This window comes from Mesocricetus auratus, unplaced genomic scaffold (assembly GCF_017639785.1).
Source record: "Mesocricetus auratus isolate SY011 unplaced genomic scaffold, BCM_Maur_2.0 Super-Scaffold_100023, whole genome shotgun sequence".
NCBI lineage: Eukaryota > Metazoa > Chordata > Mammalia > Rodentia > Cricetidae > Mesocricetus > Mesocricetus auratus.
Genome location: NW_024429204.1, coordinates 1,881,815 through 1,903,750, shown reverse-complemented (window position 1 = coordinate 1,903,750; position 21,936 = coordinate 1,881,815). Strand labels below are relative to the sequence as shown.

General features: G+C 40.7%; 1 protein-coding gene across 2 annotated transcripts in view; it reads left to right on the top strand.

The window, feature by feature from the left end:
• Stk3 (serine/threonine kinase 3) overlaps nucleotides 1-21,936 on the top strand; it is a 178,417-nt gene that overhangs the window by 30,522 nt on the left and 125,959 nt on the right. For both annotated transcript variants that reach the window (XM_040730373.1, XM_040730374.1), the window contains exons 5-6: nucleotides 16,796-16,960; nucleotides 17,446-17,613. In XM_040730373.1, the coding sequence (XP_040586307.1) occupies nucleotides 16,796-16,960; nucleotides 17,446-17,613 (333 nt within the window). The remainder of the gene's footprint in view (nucleotides 1-16,795; nucleotides 16,961-17,445; nucleotides 17,614-21,936) is intronic.

Sequence of the window (21,936 nt, the reverse complement as noted above, 5' to 3'; positions counted from 1 at the left end):
ATACATTTTGCTTTAAACAGAAGAAAATAGAACTAAGTGGTCGTTCAGCAAGTTGGCAATAGAGCTTGTGGTTTTGTTGTTGCTTATCTGCACACCAGTGACTTTTGAGGTCTAATGTGTTTCCTGGCATTGTGCTTGTTTTTGGAATTGAAATTATTGTTTTAAAGTTTTGATCAAGTATTTCTTTGAAAATTTAAAAATAAAGCATAAGAAAAAGCAACCTGACTTAAGTTACATGCCTTCTGAGAAACGTTTGAGTTCATGTTCCTCTGGCCTGTAGGTGGCACAGGCTAGACCCCTCCTGCCTTACAGCTTGCGTCTGCTCTGCCATAGACTCTAGTCTACTACTGTGCAAGTAAGAACAGGTTGGCAGGACGGAGAACAAACTCACCTTTAGCTCCTTGGAGTCTCAGTTTCCTGACTTGGTGAATATTTCTCTTTTCCTGTTCTTATAGTTCTACCATGTGTAGGAAGCTGAGGCAGGAGAATTCTGAATTTAAGGTCAGGCTGAGATACATATCAGGGCCATCAAAAGCCAATCAACCAAACAACCACAAAACATTATGTCTTATTTGAAATTAATCTTTATTCCCTAAGCAATTTGTGTCTGTATAGCAATCCATTGATTAATTGTATTAAATCTTGTAGCACAGCGATTCTCAACCTTCCTAATGCTGTGACCCTTTAATACAGTTCCTTATGATGTGGTGACCCAACCATAAAATGGTTTTCATTAGTGCTACATAACTGTAGTTTTGCTGCTGTTCTGAATTGTAAATATGTGATATGCTGGATATCTGATATGTGACCCCTAAAGGAGTTGCACCCCACAGGTTGAGAACTGCTGTGTTAGCATAGTTGCTCTGGAAGGAGCACAGTGAATGACAACTGCTATTACAGTTTTACTTTTTGTTTTGAAATTTATTTATTTATTTATTCGTTGTATAGTGTTCTCCCTGCATGTCTGCCTGTACTGCATACTAGAAGAGGGCACCAGATCTCATTACAGATGTCGTGAGCCACCGTGTGGGTGCTGGGAATTGAACTCAGGACCTCTGGAAGAGCAGCCAGTGCTCTTGCCTCGGAGCCATGGCTCCAGCCCCACGTTTTCACCGCTATCTGGTCTGCTTTGGTTAACAGACCAGCCGCGTCTCATTTAGATGCTTTTGTGCCGTCCTTTGCCTTTGCTGTTCTTCTTGGCCTTTTGATCTCTTTACATGGCCTGTCTGACAGTTTGTGTCAAAACCTTTAAAAAAGTTACAAGTTACCTCATGTGAGCATAGATACTACAAGAGTCTTCAAAACCTTGTTGCACCCTTTCTTTGGTCAACATCCAGAGAAGATGAAAGCATAGGATGAGGCTTGCTGTTAATTAGGTGTGCCCTGTGACTACAGCTGGGGGTGAGTTGTACAGGGGGGAACCGTCAGTTTCAGTGTTGATCCCGACAAATGCAGACCATTTCGTCAGATGGCAGTGAAGGTGCCTGTGTCTTGACACATGGAGGAAGGTCTGTACCTCAGAGGGCTGTGTCATGATATGTGGAGGAAGGGCTGTATCTCAGAGGCTGCCCTGAACTTGGAAGCATTCTAAGACGTTCCCAGGGTCATCCTCTCAGCTCTAGGCTCAGCTTTGTTGTAGATACTTGTTTTCATTCAACCCATGATAGACATACATATATACATACATATACACATATAGACAGACATGCATACACATACTTATACATACACATACGTATATATACAGACACATACATATACACATATACACACACATACATATATACATACACACATATGCATACATATATACATACATATACACATATAGACAGACATGCATACACATACTTATACATACACATACATATATATATACATACACATACATATACACATATACACACACATACATATATACATACACACATATGCATACATATGTACATACATATACACATACGCATGCGTACACATAATCATTCACATATGTATACACATATACAGACACATACATATACACATATACACACATACATATATACATACACACATATGCATACATATATACATACATATACACATATAGACAGACATGCATACACATACTTATACATACACATACATATATATATACATACACATACATATACACATATACACACATACATATATACATATACACATATGCATACATATATACATACATATACACATACGCATGCGTACACATAATCATTCACATATGTATACATATATACATACACATACATATGCATACATATACATACTTACATGTATGTATACACACATATACATATATACATACACACATATGCATACATATATACATACATATACACATACGCATGCGTACACATAATCATTCACATATGTATACATATATACATACACATACATATGCATACATATACATACTTACATGTATGTATACACACATATACATATATACATACACACATATGCATACATATATACATACATATACACATACGCATACGTACACATAATCATTCACATATGTATACACATATACATACACATACATATGCATACTTACATGTATGTATACACACATATACATATATACATATACACATATGCATACATATGTACATACATATACACATACGCATGCGTACACATAATCATTCACATATGTATACATATATACATACACATACATATGCATACATATACATACTTACATGTATGTGTACACACATATACATATATACATACACACATATGCATACATATATACATACATATACACATACACATACGTACACATAATCATTCACATATGTATACACATATACATACACATACATATGCATACTTACATGTATGTATACACACATATACATATATACATACACACATATGCATACATATATACATACATATACACATACACATACGTACACATAATCATTCACATATGTATACACATATACATACACATACATATGCATACATATATACATACATATACACATACGTATACATACACATATACACACATATACATATGTTTATATACATACATGTATACACATCTGCATATGCATACATATATACATACACATATGCATATGCATACACATACGTATATATACATGATGAACCCTGACCTTCCACATGATGAATTTAAATTTAAATTTTTCTGTGAACTAGAGTGATGATGATCTGGGGAAGATAACTGAAAAACTTCAGCTTTCTCGTCTGTTAAGTTACTAATAACATATTATAGTACCTTGCAAGTTTAACAACTTTATATGTCAGTTGAGTGGAATGATTTGGAACACATTTATTGGTAGAGGCCTAGTACACCTCACTGTAGGTGTAAATGATACTGACTACCGTTTTTATGTTCTTTACATCTTAGGTGGTAATGTACAGCAATAAAAGCAGTTCTGTAAAGAGTTAAGTGTTCTTAAAGAGCAGGAGGAATGTTTAGCCTGATACAGTTCAGTGAAGAGTAGTTGCTTAGCCGATTGTGACTTATTTTGTTCATTGTGTTATCTCTAGCTTCTCAACATGCCTAGAGAGTAGAATGCTCAGTCCGTATAAAGAGGGGTGGAAGTAGCTTAGGAGAGGAAGTGAGGGTATTAAAATTCCCTTCCTGACTCTGAAGGCCAGTGTAACCCCTCGCTCACCAAAGGAGAATGGTCTCGGCATCTGGTTTAGATGGATTTTCCGTCTCTTAATCAGTCCCTTTGATGATTGCCATATTTGATGGGCCGGTGTTATTGTCACGTTTGTTTTCGCTGGAGATTTTCCTGCTTGTCCTCCCATGGTGACCAGAGCAGCGCGTGCCATCTTTGTGGTTTTCTAACGTCTTCCGTTTGCTCCTCACTGTATCTGTTTCTCAAATGTGTGGGTACTTCCCTGAGGAGCCTCTCAATTTCCTGTTCTAATGTAGACTCGTTGCCTTTTAGGTCTGATGTACAGCTGCAACCTTGGGCTCTCTTTCCACTGGATCCCTGGGTCAGTGCCACCATTTTCTTACATATTTCCTGTCTCCCCTGGCTTTTTATTCTAACCAAAGTGTCTTCTCTGTGAGATGAGAGGTTCATTATTTGAGTTCTTGCATATCTGAAACTATCTTTAGTTTGCTTAGTTGTTAGCCTATGTAAGGTTTTAAATAAAAGGTACTTTTTTCCTAAATTGTGACTTTGCTCATTATTTTCTAGCGTCTGGCATTACTAGTATGATATAGTGCCTATCAGTATCTCACTTACTGTGGGTCTCACTGCACCTGGGAATTTTGGGGCTTTTTTTTCTTTTTATCCTTATGTTTCTGATATTTCACAAGGAACAAAGTATATGATAAGAGTAGAAGGCTGGGCTTAGCTTAAATCCTTTTTATTAGTTATGCTCAAGGTACAGTAAATTCTTTCAGCATGATCACTGTGTTTCTTCATCTTTGGAAAAGTATCCTTGGTAATTTTTCCTGTTTTTTTCATTAGATGATGATGTGTGTTTCATCCAGTTGATACATGTATAGAATAAATATGTATCTTCACACACACACACATGCATACACACACATGCATACACACACAAACACACGTGCACGCACACACACATTCATGCACACACACACATAGAATAGATACTGCTCTCTATCACTTGCCTGTGTTACAAGGACGTGAGAGTGGTGGTTTATTTACTGTATTTTCTGAGACTTGTGTATTCAGCACTTAGATTGTAGTTTGCAAGGATTTATTTTTATTACTCCTTTCCCATAACACAGTGATGCTGTTACATGCATGCAAATGGTTTTCAAGTTGCTGCAAGAATCATTTTCTTTTTTCAAGTTATTTTATCATCTAGTTTCCTCCCTTCATTCATTGCTCTGTCCCCCACTTCCTGTCCCTCCTTTCTTCTCACTTTCCTTCTCTTCCCCTCCATTGCCCTCCCCTCTCCTTCCTTGTTCCCGTCTCCTCCCCTCCCCTCCCCTTGGTTCTTTATTTCTCCCATTCTCAACTTAGGGAGTCTCAGAGGGGAGACAGCAGCTAAATAAACAAATTCAGATTTGTTTTTGTGTTAGAGTCAGGGTTAGTCTATCCCACCTCAGTTGCTATATGCATATTCTATCTATTTTAATACTTTTAAACTCAGGAGACATTAAATGAACATCATTTATATATATTGTTTTATGTATATGAGTGTTTTGCCTACATGTATGTACTCGGTATACCATGTGAGTACCTGTGCAGGCCAGAAGAGGAAGTTGGTTTTCTTGGAACTGGAGTTACAAATAGTTGTTAGCTACTAAGTGGGTGTCAGGAACCAAACCCAGGTTCTCTGGAAGAGCAGCAATTACTGTTAACCACTGAGACTCCAGACCAAATAGAAGTATTTTGCAGAATAAGTTGTTAATCTATTACAGTTGAGCATGTTTGCATTCTAGATCCTTCTAACAGTCTTCTCAACCTTTGAGAAATCTCATTAGAAGTACACCGTTGGGTCCGCACGAAAGTTGTCGAGGCAGAAAATGAGAATCAGAGTTACATGGTGAAGATTACTAGGTCTTGGGTCAGTGACCCCTCTGGGGTTTTCAATCTCTATAACTTAGTTGTCCTCTAGTTGAAATTTGTCACTGGGCGGTGGATGGTGGCACATGCCTTTAATCCTAGCACTCGGAGGCAGAGGCAGGTGGATCTCTGTGAATTCAAGACCAGCCTGGTCTACAGAGCAAGTTCCAGGACAGCCAGGACTACATAGAGAAACCCAGTCTAAAAACCAAACCAAACCTAACAAACAAACAACAACAAAAAGAAATGTGTGAAAGTGGCTAGGACCCAACTGTACAGATGGTAATTGCCAGGTAAATATTATGTCTTAAAACACAGGTAACATTTAGTTTGTTCTATTAAAGAACATTTTAGAATCCTTTACCAGGATGAAGTGTTTCTATGATACTAGTCTGGTTTAGGGGAATAGGGCTAGTGGAAAGGAAATCCTAGACTGAAGAGTCTGGAATTTAAAGTGATTTGTATGTTTCTCCCTGGAGGCTTGTGGTACATTTGTTGTTTTATAAAGGGAATAGTTAGAAAGTCCAAGTTTCTTTGATCACCATATCTTTAGAATTACGAAGGATACATCAAGGCCATCCTGCATGGTAAATCCTGTTGGGTTAAAATGTCAATACTTGTCTGTTGGAAGCTCACTGTCAGACTTTTGGGAGATACTGTGAAAACAGCTTACATAGTATTTGTAATGTGCCAGGCAGTCTTCTGAATATTTCACATTTTGTTACAGGATTTAATTGTCATAAGAAGACTGAACAACTAGAAGAACTGTTGTTAATCCTTTTTCCAATAGGGAAGTGGAGTCAAAAAAGAAGTAAAAGTAGATTTTGGGGACAGAAAGTATCAAGCTTGTAGGTCGGATTTGTAGTTGTTAAAACCATGGAATCTTGACCAGAATTCCTAGGTACTTACCGTGAATACGGGGAAGCGTTTCCACGTCTTTATGGCTTCCTTCCTTCATCGGCACTGAATGACTTGAGACTACCCCCGAGTGGCTGGTCAGGGCAGCACCTGGCACACGCAGCCTTCTTGTGTGCGTCCCATCATGTCTTCCGGGTCAGATGGGTTTCAGTAGAGACGTGCAGAGGGCCACGGGCCCAAGGACAGACTTGTAGCACGCACCATTAGCTCTTTGAGTAAGAAGAAGTTACATTTGTAGGTACATGAGAGTGTCTTCAATAAAGTCAGGCGCTGGCTGCTCAAATGGTTCGCACTGGCCTTAGACCTGTGCCTTGTTCCTACCAGCTTTGGTTGGGCACTTGATTTACAGTATTTAAAATCTTTAAAATCTATTTACCATACTGATAGTAATTACGGGCTTCGTCAAACATTTTTTTTTAAACATGCCAGATTCTTACCATGATTTAATTTGCCTCGCTGTTGTATTATTGCTGATAATAGATGTCTTTTGATATACTTGGGCATGCATTCCATAACGTGCTTTTCTAGGGGTTTCTATCTGCCTGTGTGTTAGTGGTCTAATTCATGTTTGTCTTTCCCTGTCACCTTGTTGCAGGTTTTTCTCTGTGTAATAGATACAGTTCATGCTGGATTCACTTCTTATGTCTTGAGTGCTTTTCTTGTTGTTTTGTGATCCTTTTTTCAGCAATCTTTTCATGTGGGAAAGGATTTTAAATGTCTGCCCAGTGACCATTTTCACAGTATACTATCACTTCTCTTTCTCTGCAGATCAAGGGATTATAAGCAACATGTATACATGTTTTTACATGTGGTGTAAGTAGTGAGAGCTTTCATTTTTAGATCACTATTTGTGGGGCTTTGCGGTAGATTATTAATCTCTTTTTTTCTTTGCCAGACATGTGTAGCCCAGATTTCATGAAAGACAAACTCTTTCTGCCCTCTCCTATGTAATAATAGTTAAAATATTCTAGTTATGTGTCCTAATGTGTGTACTCTGTGCTGAGAGGAAGGCTTGTGCTTTTCTAGACGGGCCCCATAACTTTTTTATTGCTTGAAACTCTGGATATCTGTACTCTCGGGTCTCCTCCCTGGGTGGAATGACAACATGGAATGATGACCTGTTCTGCAGTTTTCCAGTCTTTTCTTCATCCTGAGAGTGTATATGCATGTATGCATATGTATATATAGACACACATATACATACATACATATACGTGTATTCTAACGGAGGGAGAGGGAGTGAGATTGGGATCATGAAGAAGCTGGAATATGGAGCTTGACTGGTACTCAGATAAAGTATCACATATGAGCTTTCTTATTGCTTTTGAAGGGTCGCAGTCACTGTTGTGTTTGACTGTATTATGTATCATGAAAACTAATGGAATTTGAAGCACTGGGATTCCCGAAATGAAATATGAACACAGTATCAGTTCAGTTTGAAGTAAACATGTATTTTGGCCAGAGTAGGCCAAGAGGCAAAATGGAGGCCTTTAAAAAGTCTCCGTGTCTCTTATAAAGACGACTCTGGTATACTTTAAAAAGTCTCCGTGTCTCTTATAAAGACGATTCTGGTATACTTTAAAAAGTCTCCATGTCTCTTATAAAGACGATTTTGGTATACTTTAAAAAGTCTCCATGTCTCTTATAAAGACGATTTTGGTATACTTTCACTGGCCTCAGATACTGCGTTCTTTTTGTCTAGGGACAGGAAATAGGAGTCAGTGCAGAGCTCTTACATGTCTGTGCATTCAGAATAATGGTTAGCATTTCTGGAGTCTCTGTCTCTGTCCTAGGGATTTCCCCACTTTCATGGTAACCTGTGTGTGTTTGTTTGTTTACGCTGTGTGTCCCTTGCTGTCCTGGAACTCTCTTTGTAGACCAGGCTGGCCTCGAACTCACAGAGATCCGCCTGCCTCTGCCTCCCAAGTGCTGGGACCAAAGGTGTGCACCACCACTGCCCGATTTCATGTTAACTTTTAGTCACTATAGGTATCATTTTCAACTGTTGGTTACAAGTTATAGAAAAGCACATAAAACTAATTAATTAGTTTATTTATTTATCTATTTATAGGCAGGGTCTCATTACAGAGACTTGACTGGCTTAGACCTTGCCATCTTAACTAGACTGGCCTTGAGTTTACAGAGATCTGCCTGCCTCTGGTGCTGGTGTTTCCTGCCACGCCCAGCCTTACACGTTCTTTTTTAAACTATAAAGGGAATCTGTTAATATAAGGAAAATTCTTTGTAAATTTAGTGCTGCACGTGCTTTGATTCAGGGTCAAAGTAATGAGTAGAGTTTGTTGTGGTACCACCATATTAACACCGGTTTGTTGTCATAGCTACAGGTGGCTGCCAACAGTGTCCTGGATTCTTATTTCGGTTAGAGACCCAGGAGTAAAGAGCGATGGCCTGGGCCTCAGTGCTTCAGAGCGGGCTGTGCCTTTGTCTGAGCAGATCGCTGCGAGCATTTGGACTGTTTTATGGTTTCTGCTTGTGGCCATAATGAGGTTGAGTAAGACATGATCAGAATATAGAGTACATTAGTAGGAACAAGATGATCGAGTGCTAGACTGGCCAAAACCCCCCACATTTTTTTGTGTATTTGTTAAACAAAAAGCCCCCTAAAATATACCAAGAATTAAAAAAAATAATAAAAAGCCCCTCAAAAATATCTTCAATAATGAAAGCTAAATTTTGGTAGCAGTGTCTAGTGACACTGAATGTCAAGCTGTTGGTCCTCTAACTTCCTCCCTTACAGTAGAGACGGGGGTGGGGGTGGGGGGGAGGTCGATGTGCCGGTGAGTGATGAATTCTTCAGCATTATATCTGGGGTCTCCAGCCCTTAGTCTTAGGCTCTGCCGTGTGTTCATTTCTGTACTGGTTATAAAGTGCCAGAGAGTCAACAAAGCAGGAAGATGAGTGTTGCCTCGTGACTCAGAGTCACCTGACTCCTCTGCTCCTAGGCAGAAGCGTCAGGCTTGGAAGCTGAAGGAGTAACCTGCTCACCTCAGAGCTGGAGTCAGGGAGGGAGCAGGGGGTAGGGCAAGAGCTGGCCCTCAGTGTCATCTGCTTTTTCCCATAAGTTCCCTCCTCCTGGCGTTGAGCTCTCAGCCTGTTCCTCTCTATGGTACCAGCAACTGTTCGCTGCCCTTTAGTTCAGGAGTCTTTCTTTTCGTGTTGTCTTCAGAACGTAACAGAGTGAGTGCTTAGCGTGGAAGGCGACTCTTCTGCTTCTTATCCGGTGCCTCTGCTGGAGTCAGGACTGAGTTTTGGGTGAAGTCACAGCTTTGAGGCGAGTGGAGAACATGGCAGTGTGCACTGCGTGGTTAGTTTCAGGGTTTCTCATGGCCGCCATGTGCCGCCATGTCTTAATCCCCAGCCCAGTACACCGTGCCGCCATGTCTTTCTTAATCTGCAGCCCAGTACACCGTGCCGCCATGTCTTAATCCCCAGCCCAGTACACCGTGCCGCCATGTCTTAATCTCCAGCCCAGTACACCATGCCGCCATGTCTTAATCTGCAGCCCAGTACACCGTGCCGCCATGTCTTAATCCCCAGCCCAGTACACCGTGCCGCCATGTCTTAATCTCCAGCCCAGTACACCGTGCCGCCATGTCTTAATCTCCAGCCCAGTACACCGTGCCGCCATGTCTTAATCTGCAGCCCAGTACAGCGTGCACTTGACGCTTCATTAGTCTTTTCTCAGTGTGTGATGGGATTACCAGCACTTCTCTTTATGATCGCCCCTCGTTATAGCACGGTCCCCAACGGACGATCCTTCTGCCGTGACTAAGCACGTCAGGTCCACAGTGGTTTGCTCCTGTCTCCTGGTAACTTGCCCGGTTGTCCTCCTTTGTTGCTGTTCTTCTTGGCGTTCTTCAGTTATATTTCCCTTTTGTGCGTCAGGCCTACCTTCATGCACTGTTTTCTTACCGTGCATTCCTCTGTAGGCAGGTGATGTGTGAAGCCAGATGTTCAGGGAGCTCTCTGCCTGTGGTAACCCTAACTCATGGCATCCGGCCATGATGTTCTTCCGTGAGAGGTCTGGATGTGGAGCCTAAAGACCAAACTTCAGTGCCTGGGATGTTGTGTACCTGGGTGTATTGTGTAACCTCACTCAGCTCCAGCCTCCTATCCCTAAAATGGGTGTAGCGTCATATTACTTCCCTTACCTGTATCAGTGCTTCTCAATGAGGGACAACAAAGATGGTGACACCAGCCTCCCGTATCCACGAAGCTCCACAGGAAAGTAACTTTGTTACTGTTAAGGAAAAACCTTTAAAGGTGGTATTTACATTTTCTTTTTAAAATTAATAACGAGTTAAGAATTTTATATATGTTGAAATTGTAGTCATCTCGCATTAGATTTGTATTCAACGGTATTTTGTTCTCTCCTTGGTCACTGCTCTCATGATCAGGTACATTGTCTCAGCTGTGACGCTCCCTCCCTCAATGGGGAGATGGTGGAGGGAAATGGCTGAGGTTGGCAGGGACTGTGTGGCATTCAAGGCTTTAGGGGATTATTAAGTGGCTTGGGTTTTCAGAGTGCGGGTTTTGCTGCAGTTAGTTTTAAGAATGGTTGTTGTGGCGTGTTTCCATACCATCTCATAGTACTGTAGCTGTTTGTTCACTAACTCCTCGATGTTACGAAGACGGGCACAGCGGAGCAGGGTTTAATCCATGCTGCACCTCCCTTCTATGCTTGTGCTTATTTGGGTATTAAGTAAAACAGTAGCTGTAGAGCAATAGATGGTAAGAACTCAAAATAAGTTATTATCAGTGGATAGATAAATTTGACTTGACTAATTAATGTAAGGTTATGTTTTGAAAGAGATGAGATTTGATACATGCTTAAAGACTGTAAGGCTTGCATTATTGAGTTCTGGTCAGTTTGTTTGTTTGTTTGTCACGCGTGTAAGTGTGTGATGTGCCTGTGAGTCGAGGTGCTCATGGGCAACAGTGAGTGTGTGGAGCTCAAATAACTGCCACACAGCTCTCGGTGCAGCCATGGGCTCTGGGCACCAAACTCAGGCCATCTGGCTTGTGTGGCAAGGATTTTTAATATTGAGTCACCTTGCTAGCCTTTGGTCAGTTTTTAAGATCTTATGCAAGTGGACAAGAAAGTTAGCTAAAGCATATAAGAGCACTTGCTCTTTCAGAGGGCCTGAGTTCATCAACACACACATGGATGTTCATAAATGCCTGCCATTTCAGTTCCAGGGAGTCTGATGCCCTGACCTCTGTAAACTCCTATTCACATGTGTAACACATATGTGTACCTGTGTGCGTGCGTGTACACACACACACACACACACACACACACACACAGAGACACGGAGATAGACACAAATAAACGTTTTTAAATAAGATTCTCTGCAAAATCATTGTGTAATTGAAACTTAAAATAGTAGGATAGTTTAGTATAAAATTTTAAGTTTTACTTTCACAATGATTTTTTTAGTATCCCTGTGAGCTAACAGTTTAAACATAGAATGGATATATTGTTTCATGTGTATGGATGATTAAATGAAAAAGATGAGGTAAGTTTGACTCATTTTTAGAAATGTAAATTCCTAATTTTGTATAAATTTAAAAAACTTGACTTGCATTGGCTTTTACTGACTAAAAACATTATTTCTATTTATTTTAAAATCATTTATGCGTTTGCCCTTGAGACAAGTTGGTGGGTGCATTTTTTATCAAAACCATATACACGGTGACATATTAAATGTATCATATTATTATACTAATCATATGACTCTAGAAACAAAAGTAACCAGAGGACTAAAGCCTATCAAAACCATCTTTTTGTTTTTGTACAATGAAATTCTTTTTAAATTTGCCAGGGAATTCATAGTAATATTGAAACCAGATGTAGACTTCCGTCTTGTAATGTCTTAGCTCAGCTACAGAAGTCTCATTTCCATCCCTGATTGCTGAGTGCTTCGTTTGTGGCTTATAATCTCTCTCTCTCTGTCTCTCTCTCTCTCTCTCTCTGTCTCTCTGTCTCTCTGTCTCTCTGTCTGTCTCTCTCTGTCTCTCTGTCTGTCTCTGTCTCTCTGTCTGTCTCTCTGTCTCTGTCTTTCTCTCTGTCTCTCTCTGTCTCTCTCTGTCTCTCTCTGTCTCTCTCTGTCTCTGTCTCTGTCTCTGTCTCTGTCTCTCTCTCTCTCTCTCTCTCTCTCTCTCTCTCTCTCTCTCTCTCTCTCTCTCTCTCTCTCTCAGAACAGACTGTAAAATGCCACTGAAATGATTCAAACTTGACAGTGCCCATCCGTGTAGGGACAATGGAATTGAATCTCAGTGTGTTGAGGGTCACCCAACTAACCCGTCCACGCACTCTCCCTTCTGATGATTTCCTCTTGCAGAGTTTCTTAGCAGAGGCCTGGGTGGACATGGATCTTTTCCATCCTAGAGCTGAAATCTTCACCATTCCATTCTGTTGGAAGGTAGTAGATTGCCTTTGCTGCATTTTTTTTTTTTTATCTCCAAGGGGTTTTCAGCACATCCTGATTGTCTTAGTTAGGCTCTCTGTTGTGATAAAATATCATTCCCCACATCAACATGGAGAGGGAAAGGGCTTGTAAGTCCACTCCCGAGGGAAGCCAGGGTAGTGACCAGGAGGCAGGGGCAGACAGGAGCACTACTGGCCTCCTCCTAATGGCTTGCTCAGCCCGTTTTTTTCTAGCACCCAGGACCACAAACCCAAGGGTGGTACCACCCACAGTGGATGGGCCCTCCCTCATCATTCATCAGTCAAGACAGTGTGCAGCAGGCTCTCCCACAGGCCTGTCTGGTAGGAGTCCTTTCTCAGCTGAGGTTCCTTCTTTCCAGATGACGGTAGCTGACGTCACACTGACGCAGGACTGACCCTAGCACACTGACCATTTGAGATGGTCTGTCTGTTTGTACTGATAAGGCTTTTTATAGAAGTGAAACACTGTGATACCTTAAGTTTTATTAAGTGATGGGATTAAATTCCACATGAAATTTCCCCACTTCGGCTAAAGCTATAATTTATATATAAATAAACAATTAAAAACCGTTTATTTCAAAATGGAAGTCCATGTCTTAGGAAGGTGAAGGTCTGCTTTTTGTTTTGATAACAGATGATGAGGGTGCATCTAAAAGACACCAGGTAAGCATGATAGATGGGCGCCTGCGTTGGCCTACTATGTGGTTAGTGTCCACCACTAAGAATGGACAGTTTCTGTCTGCTCTTCGCTGTCTTCCACAACGCCGCTTGAGTCCTGGGCACAGGGGCTGTGTTGTAGCTGTGTCAGTTTTGGCTGTGGGGTCCCATGGTAGTTGGTATCTGCATTTTGATTAGTTGTGGTTTTCTGTGATGATCTCTTGCTGCCTCAAAAAGGAAGCTTCCTTGTCTGGGTCTGTGCCATGTGTGGAGGCTGTGGGGTCCCTGGTAGAAGGCAGGGCTGGGGTTGGTGGCCAGACGGGAAGGAATGGAGACGGGCTGACCAGAAACATTGTCTTTTGTTCCACACATCCCACACTGAGTTATGCTACTCCATCTGGGGTCACGCCCTAGGGTTTATAAAGAGCTGGGACATAAGCAGCACTCTGATCTCCTGCTTTCTGAGTGTGACTGAAAACTGTTGACTTAGAAAGGGGAAGAGCCATGGGCTTAGACTGGTGGTCACATTGCAAGCAATTGTATGTTGCCTCGGTTTGAATGAACATCCTTCTCAAGGCCGTGAGTTCAAGACTTGGGCCTCAGGGTGATGATGTTGGGAGGTGGAGAGACCGTTAGAGGTGGGGTCCTCAGGCTGTCAGGGTGTCCCCTCAGTGGGCCTCACTCTTCTTTTACACCTGGTTTGTGGTGTAATCATTTTGTCCCGGGCCAGCCTCTTTGCTTGTTGCTTAGCCTTGGCCTGCTTTCCATACTGAGCTCTCATGTTAGTGTCCTCAGCCACTTGTTACAGGGACGGGAAACTCACGCACATACTCACACCCACCACTGGACATGGAAGCTTGCTTCTCCTTTTAGTTATATGAATAACGTTGTGACTATTGGTGCAGATCCCTCTTTGAGATTTTTGTTTTCAGTTCTTTTTATACTTTCTGAAAAGTGGAATCCCTAGATTAAAAAGGTAACTCTGTTTAACTTTTAAGGAATTTCTATGTGGTTTTTCAAAATAATGATACTATTCTACATCCTTCTAATAGCTCAGAAGTTTAAATTTCTTCAGATTTTTAACAGTTTTTATTTTGCTTGGATAATAACACTAACCCTGAAAGATGAATTGGCATCTCATTGTGGTTTTCAGTTATTACTTTAATTTCGATTATTAGTGTATTGAGGATCTTTCCCTGTGATTATTCGCCATTTTTATATCCTTTAAAATATTTATTTTATTATTTTATGTACATGTCATGCACCCTCATGGGATTCTGCCTGCTTTGGTGCCTGGAGTTCAGAGGACTTTGTGTAAGTCGGTTCAGTCTTGCTACCTTGCTGAGGCTGTTTCTTTTGTTTTGGCTGCATCGTGCACTCCAGGCCTGCTGATCTGGAAACTGAGATGAAAAATGGATGCAGCTGCTTCTGGCTTCTTATGAGTTGTGGGTTAGACTCGGGAGATGAGGCTCGTGAGCGTCCTCACCTGGTGACCCCCTTGGTCCACTTCGGTTGTCTCTGAGGAAGTATCTATGAGGTCCTTTGCTTTAAAATGCTTTTCTTTATTGTTGACTTCTGAGAGTTTTCTGTATATTCTGGAAATCATTGTTTGATCACAAAATAACTTTCATTTTTGCTATTTTAGGGATTGGATTAGCTGTAACTATACAAATTTTAAAAGGAATCCATGACCCCCCCCCATTTGTGTTTCTTTTGTGCTTGTAACCCTGTGGCTGTCCCATGCTGTGGGGACATCCCTTGCTTTTGCTGTCTTTCTTTTCTAAGCGGTTTGGATTTAGTCTTGCATTTCTGAGTTAATGTTTGGGTATGGTGCTGTGTAAAAGGATCCTTCTTCCTCTGTCAATGATTTTGATAGGCTTGTTGAAGATCACGTGACTAGAGAAACAAGCTATTTCTGAGATCACCATTCTGTGTCACTCATCTGTTTGTCTTTCCTTACGCCAGTGAATTAGTAAGATTTCAAATTAGGATGCAAACTGAGCCTCCTCTTTCAGATAGCCCTGGATATCCAAAGATTCAACTCAACCCTCCTCTGGTTCTCCATTGTATTTTCTTCATCCAGCTGCCATTGACCTCTTTTCTTATGCCTCCCTCTATACCTGGAACATGAGCTCAATCATTTATGTTTGATTCGATTCTGTAGGCATAGATGAGTCATTGGACATTGGTAATTAAGTCACATGTCATGAGTTGGCTGAGAATCTAACCCTCTGATGAACAGGACTGTTTCCTCTAGTGGACCATTTCTATTGTTAATTATTCAGGGTTTCACCAAGAGTCACTTCGTTAGTACAAAAGAGTTTACAATGGATTAACAAGGAGCCAGAGATATAGTTCAGCTGGTAGAGAGCTTGCCCTTGTGTATTGAAGCTCTGGGTTTGGTTTCCAGCACCACACAAACTGGGTGCCAGATGAATCCCTGAAAGCCCAACACTGGAGAAGTACAGGAAGGAGATCAGAGTTCAATGCTATCTGCATCCTGATAGCAAGTTTAAAGCTACCTTGTGAGACCCTATGTGCGCGTGTGCGTGCGTGTGCGTGCCCCTTTCATTTCTTTTGTTCAGCAAATTACAAGGGATTTAGAAATTCTTTTCTAATAATAGAAACCTAGAAAGAAGACTGAATATTTACTTATTGTTATTTCAGAATATAATGCTACAGTATAGGAAAATTTTAAAAAGGTAAATGAAATACTCATTACAAACAGATTATAGTAACTCAGAGGGAAATGTTGACTTCTAATCAAGGTGATTCTTGGAATATGCATTTTTACTTTAGGAACATCATAGATAATTTAAAAGAAATTTAGTCTCCATTCTTCAGTAAAATATGTAGTAATAGAATGACAGTATTATGTGGAGGACAAGAATTTTGTGATTTATTAGCCTTGATCTTTTTGTAGAGGTTCAGTGGCTATTAGAAAGAAGCATTTGTGCCCAGCACTCAGGAGGCGGAACTCTGTGTTCGAGGGCAGCCTGGTCTACAGAGTCAGATATAGGACAGCCAGGGGCTGCTACACAGAGAAACCTTGCTTTGAAAAATAACAACAACAATAACAACAAAACAAACAAACAAAAAGGAATGAACTTGTTACTGATGTTGTCTTCTGTGACCTTATTTGATACGGTATTTCAATAATTTAAAAAATATTCCTTTCCAGTTAACAGAAGATGAAATTGCAACTATCCTAAAATCCACATTGAAAGGATTAGAATATTTGCATTTTATGAGGAAAATACACAGAGATATAAAAGCTGGGAATATTCTCCTCAACACTGAAGGACATGCAAAGCTTGCAGATTTTGGAGTGGCTGGCCAGTTAACAGTAAGTTGCGTTTAATAATTTGGATATATTTTTGACTATTTTTCAGGCTTGTTTTTCACTAAACTGATAATTTATGGAAACAAGGAAAGAAAACTTGTTATTCTTATGGAAAGGAGTCATGTTTGAGTCTATTTATGATGTTAGGGTCAGTAGATAATAAAAGACAGTTTATCACAAAATGCTCAAATTTATGAAAGGAAAACAACATTGAGTCTCTTGGTACATTAATTTTCATTGCTTTTATTGTTATACTATTTTTAGTGGCTGTCTTTAATAAAATGATGAAGAGTTAAAAGTTCTCGGTTATTTTACAAGTTAAGATTCCTAAAATATGTCATGTTGTAACTAGTTTGAAGCATTAGGGAGATACTCAGTTTTTCATAGAATCTGTGTTATTAGTGGATCACGTGTTTTAATGAATATGTTGATATACCTGTTTCCTTTGTGTTTTGTTTAGTACTTACGCTTATACAATGTCATTGCAGGATACAATGGCAAAACGCAATACTGTAATAGGGACCCCGTTTTGGATGGCTCCTGAAGTAATTCAAGAAATCGGTTACAACTGTGTGGCTGACATCTGGTCCCTGGGCATCACTGCCATAGAGATGGCAGAAGGGAAGCCCCCTTATGCTGACATACATCCGATGCGGGTAAGGAAGTTGTGTTTCGCTAAAAGCATTGGTTTTGAGTGTTGCAGCTTTGTAGTGGTAGCAAAAGCAAGCACAAAGCAGGTGCATCCTTGTGAGGTTAGCGTCTGCAGAGGAGTAGACTGCCTTCATCGAGTAGCTGCTATTTCTTTCCTTAGTTTCACTGTTTGCTAAGTTGTGAGAAGAGAACTCTGAGGGCCGTCTTTCTCCCACTCAGATACTGCCCTCTCGGTCCCTGCTTTTCAGTAGAAGACATTCACTGTTTCTTTGCTGTGTGGCTCATAGCTTCCCAAAGGCCACCAGAGGCGGTTTAAGAACTCAGTCTCCACCTTCCTGCACAGGCCTTAGCCCCTACCTTCCTGTGCCTTTTCTTGCTTCTTCGTTCTTTAAGCTGATGCTGCAAAGCCCCAGTAGGGCTGGAGAGACGGCTCTGCCGTTGATAGCACCACTGCTCTTCCCAGGACCCGGGTTCAATTCTCAGCGCCCATGGCTGCCCACAGCCGTCTGCTGTAGTGACAGGCCCACCCAGCCTCACCTGTGGCACTGACCCCAGGTGTGTGTGTGTGTAAGCATGTGGTATTTGTTCTGGGGTCCAGGACAGGCTTGCTCTCTCTTGGTTCTGGTCGGGTCAGAGAGCAGTCTGGGTGTGGATGTTTGGAGCAGGAACTTGTGGGTCATTTGTTTCTTATGTAAATGCCTTCTCCCTGAATAGTTTAAACTAAATTTAACCAAGTCCTGTGTTTCTTAGTCTGTCCATCTGCAGTCTGCAACTCCAGTTTCTTGGGTTCTTGTATCATATTCTGACCTCTGTGTCTACTAGGCATACATGTAGTTACATAGGCAGACATGCAGGCAAAATACCCATACATGTAAAATAAAAAAAAATTTTTAAGTCCTCATGTTCAATGATGCTATCTGTCTGTAAGGAAACTAAGTATATTTTAATTGATTATTTATTTAAAAAATACACCCTTCTTTTTTTGCTCACTGCTACCTGTCTCCGTGAATTCATTTCCATGATAATCTTTGCGTTTGCAGTATATTCCTTACATATTCAAGTCTAGCTTGTCATGTTATAGGATTTATAATGATATCATTTTACGATTATACGATTATACTAATATGTGACTCTGGCATAGATGTGTACATTTATCTTTATATATATTTATTGCCATCTAGTGGCTGTAGCTACCCTAGGAAGACTATAGGAGTGAAGGGGAAAGACTGTGCGTGTGTGTGTGTGTGTGTGTGTGTGTGTGTGTGTATAGAAAAAAATAGATAGGGTGACTTGGAGAGGTAAGTGAAGTAAATAGATGGAGGAAGAAAGAAGGGAATACTTTTGAATATCTAATGAGGAATAAATTGGGATTTTGTTTAATATTACAATGATACAGATAACTACAGTATTGAAAATACTTAAAAATCTACATGCCATATTGAGGCACATTTTAGTGGTACAGTTCTATTCCATTCATATTTTCTTTGTATGTGTAAACTCCTCTGGCAATATTAAAAAGGAAAAATGGCATAAATTATGTATTTGAAAACAACATGAAAAATAGCAAAGTCAGCACAGGAACACAAACTCTCATTGTTCTTTGAGTATCTGTTGCCTCTGGTACTTTGTCAAGGTGTTTGTGGGGTGATTCTCTAGTGGGATCTAATTGAGTCAAGAAAAGGTTACATACCGCTGAGTTCTAGAAGTGGCTCTACATTGTTAGAGCTATTCTGTTTCTACACTTATAAAGGCTCAGCACATTAAAACCTTTCTGCCAGATTAAAAAGATTGTGGTGTGTGGCTCCTGCTTTAATGATCTCTGAACTCACTTGAGGTTGAATATATACAAATGAGTAAAAATATATTGGAATGCAACATTTCTCTTTTAAAAATATCTAGATACACTGTATATATTGCAAACATCTTCCTAGAATGCCTTGGTGTTTTTTCTATCGTTTTAAATCCTGCCAGATTTTGAAGTTCCAATTCAGGTTTTATTTGTTTACTTGTTTGATTAACATGTATTGCATTTTGCCTGTGTGTGTATGTCTGGTGTGTGCCTGGTGCTCACAGGCCAGAGAGGGCATCGGGTCTTCTGAGACTGGAGGTGTTGATGGTTGCGAGCCGCCACGTGGGTGCTGGGAACCAAACTTCGGTCTTCTAGAAGAGCAGCAGTACGGACCCATCTCTCCATCTCCTCAGGGTTTATTGGCAACTGCAGTCTGTACAGATTTCTGTTTTTCTTCTCATAATTTGCATATAGAGCATACGTGACCGACTCTGGTTTTTGGATGGCTGTCTTACGCATTTCCAAATGTAACAGACTGCTTTGTAAGTAGTATTGAGTCTTTCTTGTTGTGAGGTACCTCACAGCCCGTGTTGAGAAGCAGCCCTGTCATGCAGAAGACAGACTTTAGAACCCGACAGCTCCTGTTTCCCTGATGTGAGTGTATCACCTGACTCTTGGTTTCCCACCAGCCTCTTAGAGAACAGAGTTGTCTTGGTTTGCTTGTCACTCAGTGCTTGTCCTTGGGTGGGCCAGCCACAGCAGGAAGCACGGAGGCATGCTTCATGTGTACTGCTGTGAGTCACACAGAATGGGACACTGTGTTGTCCAGGGCGGGTCATTAATAAAGCTAATAACGAAATAATAGAATCAGTACCTTGTACAGTCTCATCCAATCATCAGTGCCTTGGCGTGTGTGTGTATTAGGTGGGGAGGGGTAAGATTAAAAGATTAAGAGGGTCTTACGAGAGTGAACAACAACAACAAAAAGGCCCTAACTCAAATTGGACAGCGAAAAATGTATTTGAAACTGTTAAATCACCAAGTAGTTTAGATGAAACCTTTGAGTAAAGGGTTACATTATTTGTTAATATGATGTAACCTGTCAGTAGCATAACCAAGATTAGCTCAGAGATCGAATTTAGGTCCTTAGTCTGGGCTGCAAGTGCCCTTAACAGCTTAGCCATCTTGTTGACCCCCTTAGCCAGTCTTAATAGGCTTCTGACCATACCAACCACATGTGATAAGAACACTGCTTAATATGGTGCTGACTTCCCAGACTGATGTGGGTTTGCTTAGGTATATCATGGTTTTACCATGCCTTATAGGAGTGATATATGTGACTGCTGCTTCAGAATTTTGAGACTTGAGTCAGTGTTTTGTCCTTGATTTAGTTGTAATGGCCCCTCTTCTATGTACTTCATAGAGTCGTTTGTTAAGTTCAAATGAGATATCTGTGAAACGCACTTAAACTTTCAAGAAAATAGAATTGTTAGGCAGCATTTAGCAGTTACCTTTCAGTTTTTATAAATGGTGCAATTTCTTAAAGATTCCTATTTGATGTTGGTTACCATCTTTCTTAGGGAACCTTTTCCTGTGGGGGAAAAACAAGCACCGTCTATCATTACCTGAACGTGTTGTGTTTGTCCATTAGGATGGTGTTGTGTTTGTCCATTAGGATAGTGTTGTGTTTGTACATTAGGATAGTGTTGTGTTTGTCCATTAGGATGGTGACCCTAGGCATTCCTCTCTACTCAGATGACTTCTGCAGCCGCTACTGGAAGCCACATGGAAATAATGGGCCATGCAGACAGAGATACATCTTCTCTCTTTCTAATGGTGACAAGTGGAGCTTGATCAAAAGTATAAGCTGACCCTGGAAACAAGGGCCCCTTTGCTCAGAGTGATTGAGATTCTGTGTTCAACAATAAGAATATCATGACCCTCAAGGGGTTTTGTGATCTACTATTTGCTTCATCACAATGTATAATTCTGCGTTTTAGTCTCTCTCTCTCTCTCTCTCTCTCTCTCTCTCTCTCTCACACACACACACACATACACACACACACACACACACACACACACATTTATTTTGTATGGACATGGCATCCATTATCTTTCCTCCTCTCCTTGTATTATTATTATTTCTTCACTTCCAGAAAAGCTAAATTAAGAAGTCTAATTACTATCAGAGGTCTTCAGTCAGCTGCTTAAAACTATTTCCTTGTCTTCCTTGTTGTGGTAGCATACTCTAATCCCAGCACTATGGAACAGAGGAGGGTAGAGTTCAAGACCAGCTTGGTCTATATGTTGAGACCTACTTCAAAAAACAAAACAAGCCTTTCTCTGAATTCTTCTATCATATTATCAATAATGTATCTAATAGCACTTTTTTTTTGTTTTTTGAGACAGGGTTTCTCTGTATTTTTTTTTTTTTGGAGGCTGTCCTGGAACTCGCTCTGTAGACCAGGCTGGCTTTGAACTCACAGAGATCCTCCTGCCTCTGCCTCCCACCAATGCCCGGCCTAATAGAACATTTTAA